At 37.6% G+C, this 8,728-nt stretch overlaps 1 protein-coding gene and 1 long non-coding RNA gene across 3 annotated transcripts; one reads left to right on the top strand and one right to left on the bottom strand.

Moving 5' to 3' along the window:
* Positions 1-3,492: 3,492 nt before the first annotated feature.
* On the top strand, positions 3,493-4,445 carry LOC113275126 (uncharacterized protein At4g22758-like). Its single transcript, XM_026524569.1, has 2 exons — positions 3,493-3,898; positions 4,078-4,445. Exons 1-2 carry the CDS (start codon positions 3,553-3,555, stop codon positions 4,245-4,247), a joined length of 516 nt encoding a protein of 171 aa, XP_026380354.1. The 5' UTR covers positions 3,493-3,552; the 3' UTR covers positions 4,248-4,445.
* Positions 4,446-4,604: 159 nt separating this feature from the next.
* On the bottom strand, positions 4,605-6,822 carry LOC113275128. Of its 2 annotated transcripts, none has more exons than XR_003323431.1 (3): positions 6,268-6,822; positions 6,057-6,155; positions 4,605-5,466 (listed from the first exon to the last, which is right to left on the bottom strand). It is a non-coding gene; the product is annotated as an uncharacterized LOC113275128 (long non-coding RNA). The 2 variants fall into 2 exon arrangements; XR_003323432.1 differs by having other exon boundaries at positions 6,057-6,150.
* Positions 6,823-8,728: the final 1,906 nt, after the last annotated feature.

Raw genomic sequence — 8,728 nt, 5'->3', positions numbered from 1 at the left:
AAAAATGTAACCAAACTTACCATTAGAAGCGCAACATTCCCGACAATTTCAGTAGCTCCAACCCTAGAGGCCTTTCTTAGACTGTCAAGTAAATATGCAACGGTTGCAGTGGCCCACGAATAGTTTTTGATGTTGTCCAAATTCTTCAACAGTTGTAGGTAATGAACATTGACCCTATTTCCCGAGTTATCGGGAAAGAATACGGTCCCAAGAGAATACAACAAATACGTTGTGGCTGTACGCCTAACTGTTGTTTCATCCATCACTTGACCTTCCCTTTCCTTTGCTGCTATTCCTTCAAACTTGGTCCTCGGATTCTTCAACAATAGCTTTTTGATGATTTTTGGTTTATGTGGTTCAGCAGGGTCATAACCACCAGCCAACTGAAACTCCATCTCAGTTTCATCTTTCTCCCTCCCAAGTGTTTCTTGAACAAGGATATAAAGGTCAGTCCAAGACATGTTGTTGTCGAAACCTTCAAACACAGATTGTCCTTCAACTTCAATGTCAGTAATTTGCTTCACATCGTCCGGTGTTATTGTCATCTCTCCAAATGGAATATCAAACGTATCGGTTTCAAGCCAATATCGTTCCCTGAAGGCAGAGACCACAATATTATCATACTCCGATTGAAGGTGAAGAATTCCAGGCCCTAGTCCTGTACTAGCCACTAGATTGCGAACCAAAGCACATTCTTGACTTAATGGCCAATGTTTACCCCTTTGACGCTTGAGCAATTTAATGCATCCTGCGTGGTCCTAAGAAAACAAATATACAAAAATATAAGCATATTATGGTGAACTGAAATAAACAAACAAAATGTATCAAAATAATGAATGTTTTAAGAAAAGTAACAAAATACATACCCTTGTCTGACAGACTTTTGCGGACCAGGACCCGGTATAACCAAATAAGATTGAAGACTTATCTGGGGCCTCGCCCCAAGGTCTTTTATTCTTCTTCGGTGGCAACAACAAATCTTTGCCTTTAGGAATATGCATCCCTTTCGGTGCGGGCTCCTTTCTCGGATTCTTTTCTTTCTTTTGCCTTGGAGGTGCAGCTACAACTACCTATTTTCCCTTGGTATTTTCTACCTCTTCATCATTTTCTACCTCTTCATCATTTTCTTCCTCTTCCTTTTCTTCATCATTTTCTTCATCGGCCTCATCTTCATCATTTTCTTCATCGGCCTCCTCTTCATCATTTGCTTCCTCTTCCTCCCCTCCATCATCATCGGTTCCTTTAAATTCTTCTTCATCTTCACCATTATTAGTTTTTTCCTCCACAATTTCATTTTCGTTGCCTTCACGGTTAATTTCGACTTTGACCTCTTCTTGATCATTATGTTCCACTCCTTCTAGCTCAACTCCAGATTCAGCCAAAGTTTGTTCCCTCAACTTAATTTCAAACCTATTCTTCTTCTTCTTCTCATTCTTGTGGATGCCTCTATTATCTACACCTAAATGCTTGTCACCGCGAGGGGTAGGCGTATGATCAATCGGGGTTAAGTCATTTCCTCTCTTTTTCTTCACCCTATCAGGATTCCTACACAAGCATTACAATTGATTGATTTACTAAGCGTAGAACAAATAATATAGAAAACAAAAAATAAAATAAAATTGGGGAGTAGGTTTATGTACGGTTCGTAATAAGAGAGAAAATACAAACCGTAACACATTACGGTTCGTAAATAAGGAATCGTGACCAACCGTACCTAAACAAAGGTTGGTAATTCAACTCTAGTTTCGAACCGTACATCACTACTTCAAAAAATCCTAACATACAGAATGATGTACGATTGGTAACTGTCATTAAGTTACATACCGTACCCAAGTACGGTTCGTAAGTGAGATGCAAATATGAACCGTAAAAAGTCTATGAAAGATACAAAAGAAAGTACGGTTCGTAACTAAGGTTTCGTTACCAACCGAACATTAACAGATTTCTCAAAAAAAAAGAAAGTACGGTTCGTATTTGGGTAGTTAGCAACCGTAAGTTCTTCAAATTATGCAGGTACGGTTGGTATCTGGGTTATTTGCAACCGTAACTCACATGCAAAACTCAGTTTTCAGTTTCAATTTCGATCCAAAACCCTAATGTTTGATACAAAACTAACTTAAATCAAACAATAGACTAAACCCTAACTGGGTTTTTCGAAACATACCTCAAATAAGTCATTGTACTTGATTTTGACGGTTGAGGAGTTTCAAATTGATGTTCTTGACCTAATGGAGGATTTGGTTCATTAGAACGGCTGCAATCTTCGTCAACCTTCTTCTTCGGCATCTCTAGTATAGTTTCAAATCAACGATTATCAATTTTTCAACTCGCCGATTAATCGAAGAGGGCGATGAAAAATCAGTTTTAATGGTGGTGGAGAGGAGGAGAAGAGAAGATGAAGGAAAGTTGGAAAAAAAAATTTGTTTTGATTTTCAGTTTCAATTGGGTTAATAATGGGAAGGACAATTCAGTCTTTTCAACCACAAAAACAAGGGTAAATTAGTCCATTTGAGGTGAAAAGGGTAATCTAATCAATTAACAACCCCTATATGATACTCCCCTAACCAATAATAGGAATATTGCTATCACCCTTGCCGCCCCTCCAATGGAACCACCAGCCCCTTTAACAGGATTGTATATAATAGCGGTAAAGTAAAACCCGAAAAAGAACTTTACCGCAGGCAATTAGAAAAAAAAAAAATCCTAAAAGAGACGTGTGATTCAATGTCGACCTATTTCAAAAATATCTTTACCACTTCACAGTAGCATTATGTTTCCTTGAATGACTGAAATCCTTCTCTGAGTTTGGTCGTACTCTAATTACCTATAAACTACGTGATGTTGCTGATGATAGAACGACGCCGACAATCACACTATCTACAAACCAGGATTCCTGTTTTTCGGCTAAAAGATAAGCAACACATCTTAGGAATAAGATATAGATTCTAGGAATATACCCTGTCCCTGACAAGCGGACGGTGAGGCAGAACTTGTTAAGCTGCAGCGGTTTTGCCTGTTGATCAAATAATTCGCATTTTCCTCTTGTTTATTTTCTTTGATTTGATTCTATATATTTCCTCTCACCTCCTAATAATTCTAGAATCATGGACATGGGAAAGATTTCCTATCACCTGGCTGGAAATCATAGATACAAGACAGATTCTCAAGATCTACAATAATTCTAGACCAAATATTCCAACCCACACAAAACATGTGCCTAGTACAACATATAATAGCTGGGGCCTTGTGCCTCTAACATTTGCCTAACTCACCCCTCTACTAGTAAATGTGGTCGATAATTGGAGTTTACCTTGTTAATTTTCAATTAACCAAGTACTCAAAAGGCAACGAGAACCAGTGGTGGTAGTAATTTGTAATAATCCAAAGATATCAAACCATATCCATCTAACCGTCGAAGCTTCTAGGAAATTTCCTCGATTCCCTCCCTCTCTTAAAAGTCCCATTCACTACTGTATATAAAAAGATCTCCGAAATCTCTCCCTCATAAATAATTTGCAAAACCCCACTTCTGCACTACACGAACCCTAAACAATGAGTTCTTCTACGCAACAATTTGCAGCGGTAGGCGGCAGAGAAACTTCATCTGATATCAATCAACCAAGTACATCTGATCATCGTTCAATGAAGATCCGGAGGTTAGAAATCAATCCAAAGAGAATGGATGATAATAACAAGAAGAAATTGACGAAACTTCTGTTGAATGTGACGATCGAAAGAAGCTTAGGACCTGTTCAAGTTATTACATCATCAGAGAAAAGTGTCGAGGAATTGATTAAATCGGCTTTAGAGATTTATGTTAAAGAGAAAAGAAGACCTTTGTTGATTGAGATTAATCCTAATTCTTTTGAGCTTCATTATTCTCAATTCTGCTTAGAAAGTAAGTCCCTCTTTTTTTCTTTTAATCTCTCCATTAATCTTTTTCTTAGCCTTTCTTGATTAGAAAACGTTTTTTACGGTTTTTTTAAATGGGAAGTGACAAAACGGTTCTAAAATGATTAATGCCCGTGTACCGGATACGATTATTAATGGTTTTTTTGTGTGTTATGATTAATGCAGGCTTGAATCCGGCAGAGAAATTGATAAGTTTGGGATCAAGGAATTTCTTTTTGTGTTTGAAACCGACGGTGATAGTAAAGCCCATCTCCTGCTCCAATGAAGCTAACCAGAAGGAAGCAAACAAGTCATCGTATTTTATGTGGACTAGATTCATGGATTTCCTACTGTAGATTAGACTTTTTTTTTGTTAGGGATGCATGTCCGTTGTATATTATTGACTGCACATGTAAATTAATATTGTAGTACCAAGAGCCATAGAATCGGTAGTTGGATCTCAATTCCAGCCTCTTTGTCTGGTGTTTTACGATAGGTCTATTCTATAAGAGCCAGTTCATTACCATCATATATCCGGATTTTGGATACCTTATCAACACTCAACGCCAAATAAAACTTTGAAATCCAAAACTCAAACTCATTTATCCCTGCTCACTGTGGTAGAGAAAAAAGGGAGTAGTTGGCTCGTACATTTCTATCCCAGACAGGAAGAGCAATTACGATAAAATATGTGGGATAAGCTATGCTAATTCTTAATAAATAAACAGGAAACCGATGTTACACAGAGAATCCAAAACAAACAGAGTCTAAAGTTAAATAATTTCCAAACTGAATCCCGTAACCCGAATCATCTCGTAACCAGAATCCTGAATCTCCACCCGACCATCAAACTGTAACCGTAGAACAACGACGCCCGTCTTTACGAGAGAACTTGAATCGGTGATACATGACTCACGGCTCAGAAGAACAATAATTTTTAAAACCATCTGATAGAAATCTATTCCAAAGGAAAAGATACCATAAGATTCATCTTGATACTCATCTTCTTTAACTGGTACAAATAAAGTCCGCCGGCGACGACAAAACTCTATTTCCCATTGGAGAAGACGCATAACAACTTAGTCTTTAAGCCAACAACCATCAGAAACCAAACACCAAACTCGGAGATCAAATCCAAAGAAAGGGTCACAAGACCAAAGATTACAGGGACTAAATAAGGAAAGAAAAGATTTAACTTAGACGTAAAACTAGTTCTAACAGCCGAAATAAAAATTGATCTAGTTGAAAATAGATCAAGAAGAAACCCTAATTGAAAAACCAGGGGATATCCAGAGCTGATGAAGAACGCCGATGTAACCAAAGCCGCCGGAGTTGATGCTGAAACTGCACTTTTCCTGTAGATCGGAGTTGAAAATGATGCTAATTGACGGTCTCTTTTTTCATCAAAACCCCAATGATAGATGCACAAACAACCCAAAACCCAAACAAACAAAACCAAAATAGCAATACAGCAAAAACCAAACCATGAACAGAAATTAAAACAATACATAACTGACACTCACCTTATATATATTGGTGGGGAGAGGATCCCAAGTCAAAAAAGAGAAAGAATGTCTGCAAAACAAAGAAAGAAGGGGGGTCAGGGTTCCGAAACAGTGAAATTAATAATCTAGCAATGATGGAAAAAAGCGTCTGGAGACTCGTGGAGAATCCTAACTCTCCATGGGCAACTGCCCTAAAAGCAAAGTATTTTCCTAAAACTGATATTTTACATGCTAAGTGTCCAACTACATCCTCGGGAATGGAAATGCATCTACAAAGCAATGGAGAAGATAAAACCATTCATCCTATGGGTGGTGGGAAAAAGAAACTTCATAGACCCTTGGTGTGACAAATGGATTCCAAACAAAGGAGTTGCCACACCAAAGGCCAACACAATTCCTGATCAAAATCTCAAAGTGGCTGACCTAATTGACCACCAGACTAGAACTTGGAACTCAACCAAGTTAAACTCTGTCTTTGATCAATCTTGTGTTGAGAAGATTGAAGATATTCCCCTAACCCTATTTCCTACTACAGATAGAAGGATATGGGAGACTGCAAAAGATGGTAGATTTTCTACTAAAATTGCATATCATTGTCTCTCCACAAGGGGGGACACTACAAATTCTGATTTATGGACTGAATTATGGCACAAAAATTACCTGTAAGGATTAAGCTCTTTGTATGGAAGGCCTTGAAAGGAGATCTTCCTGTGAGATTAATCCAACACCAAAGAATGCATATTTCAGAATTCATCTGCCCTAGATGTAAATTGAAAACAAAAACTATTATACATTGTTTAGGCTTATGTTCTCATCTGAACAATACATGGGCTCAAATAGATATATCAAACCTTCAATTCCAAGATTTTACCTTTGTTGAATGGGTGAGATACTGGCTGCAATTGAACCCCTATAACGATGACTCCAATAGAATTGAATTGTTTCCGATGGTTGCAAGTATGATTTGGTCAATCTGGACCAGCATAAATGAAATTGTTCACCATGGGAAAATCGAAGAACCGAGTTCAATTTTGGCTAGAGCAAAAGCAATGCTGCCGGTGCGGAGAAATTAACCAACCATATCTCTTTGAAATCTCTGCCATAATTGTTGCACCAAATCAATCTACCTGGAATCCTCCTCATAGTGATAGGATAAAAATAAACTGTAATGGGGCTTGGAACATCTACTCAACGAATGGGGGAATTAGATTTATCTTCAGAAATTCTAGGCACCAATTTTTGATAACAGAAGCAATTTACATTCTGTGTTTTTCTGCAGAAAAGGAAGAAACTCGCGCTATAAAAGAAGCTTTGCAGACAACATGGGATAGAAAGTGACGCAGAAGGCATAATCAAGAAGATAAACGAGAATTTTTTTTGTGGAAACCAGAGAACTCACCCTATGTTCGTCGACATTGAAAACCTAATTTCTAGATTTAGGAAAGTGGTGTTTTCTTATGTTAACTGAACAAGAAATGCGGTTGCCCATGATGCAGCCCAATGGGCAAAAAAACCAAACTAGTATGGCTTGGTCTACTCCACCTGTATGGCTCCTGCCAAGCTTGAGTGGTGACCACCACCTAGCCGTGAATTTTTTTTTTGCTTATAAAAATAAAATAAAATAAAATATTTTTTTTTCCGTTTGACTAGACGACAAGTATGAATCCCAACATAGTTCATGAGTCTGGGTCTGGGGTACAATAATTATGGTAGCTTTAAGCATCTCTTCCTACTCTTGAAGCGACTCTATCAGAGATCTTCTAAATTGGAGTATGCTAGACGCCTTGACTGCTAGCTTGGATCTCCATTTTCTCCTGACACGAGACCGACCGAGGACCACCGGTCACCACCCTATCTCCTAATGAGCTAGGCGTAGGATTTTTCTCTTTCTATTTCTTGTTGTGTTATAGGAAAAGAATTGAGAATCATAACAGTAAATTGAACAGCTGCACATAGCAAGTGTAGCAGGACTACATGTTGAATCGACCTGGAGCAGCCGTTCATAGGTTAAACTAGAGTCTTTCGTTCATTGGTTGGTCGATAACCACTACATTTTTAACCGTTATTCAAACCTGTATAACTCTCCACTGACCCACCAATTAACACGTACAAATTCTATCTATTTTTTTTTATATATTTTCGACTATCAATTCTATATATTTTCGACAAAAATCTACCAAAATTTTCCAATATATTAGTGTTTTTTTTCAAGTTTTTTCTTATGAATCCTAATTTAAAAAAAAATGAGAAAATCAAACATAGTAGAGCTAATCTTCCAATAACAACAAACGTTCATGCAACCGACGAGAGAATGATGACCAACACCATGATACAACTACACACATGGAATATACCGCCAACTCCATAACTAAGAGCAGCATTGATAATAAGATATACATGGAGATTTCGAGTGGATGGATAGTAATAAAGGATGCGTGATTCTTTCATTGACGAATATGTGTACTCCGATCAAGATTTTCAACGTTGGTTCCGCGTGCCGCATCACCAAATCTTTAGGATTTTGGATGAAACATAAATTTGATGCATGAAACATACGAGGACATATTCCAAAATAAAAGGATTGCATCCATAAGGATAAATAAGTTTGTTTTCACTTTCAACCAAGATTACACTTGGTTTGTTGGATAAGTGAGAAATATGTAGAACTGGGATCAAAGTATCCGGAAGGACTGATCTAGCTTCTTACACAACTACGATTCTTTGGTCAGTTTTCTCATTGGGATCTTTCAACCAAACCAATCGATATAACATGGAACTGGATTTTAGGGATGGTACATGATTGAATCAACCGACCATGGTTTAGTTGATCTTCTCAAGTGGAGCAGATGCTCGGTTCAACTTGAGTCGTTCATAGGTTAAACTAGAGTTGGTCGTCCATGGTTGGTTGATACCGACTACATTTTGAACCATTGTTCAAACCTGTATAAATATCCACTCATCCACCGATTAACACACACAAGTTTTACCTATTTCATATATATTTTCACAAAAATCTATCAAATTTTACCCATATATTAAGATTTTTTTTTCCCAGTTTTTCATTCAAGATTTTCTTTCCCGTATGAATCCTAGTTTGGAAAATGAGAAAATGAACATAGTCACGCTAATCATCCAATAACAAGAAAATTTTATACGGACGATGAGAGAACGATGACCAACACTATGATACAATCATACACATTGTAAATACCGCGAGCTCCATAATTAAGAGAAGTATTGACAATAAGATATACCTGGAGATTTCGAGAGGATAAATGCCAATGGACGATGTGTGATTCTTTCATTGACGAATGTGTGTACTCTGATCAAGA

This window comes from Papaver somniferum, chromosome 4 (assembly GCF_003573695.1).
Source record: "Papaver somniferum cultivar HN1 chromosome 4, ASM357369v1, whole genome shotgun sequence".
Taxonomy (NCBI): domain Eukaryota; kingdom Viridiplantae; phylum Streptophyta; class Magnoliopsida; order Ranunculales; family Papaveraceae; genus Papaver; species Papaver somniferum.
This window is presented reverse-complemented; position numbering and strand designations above follow the sequence as displayed.

Excerpts from the sequence above, each read along its gene's own strand:
- LOC113275126 (XM_026524569.1), top strand. The coding sequence starts at position 3,553 with ATGAGTTCTTCTACGCAACAATTTGCAGCGGTAGGCGGCAGAGAAACT. Across the intron at positions 3,899-4,077 it reads TTCTCAATTCTGCTTAGAAA|GCTTGAATCCGGCAGAGAAA; the intron begins GTAAGTCCCTCT and ends TGATTAATGCAG.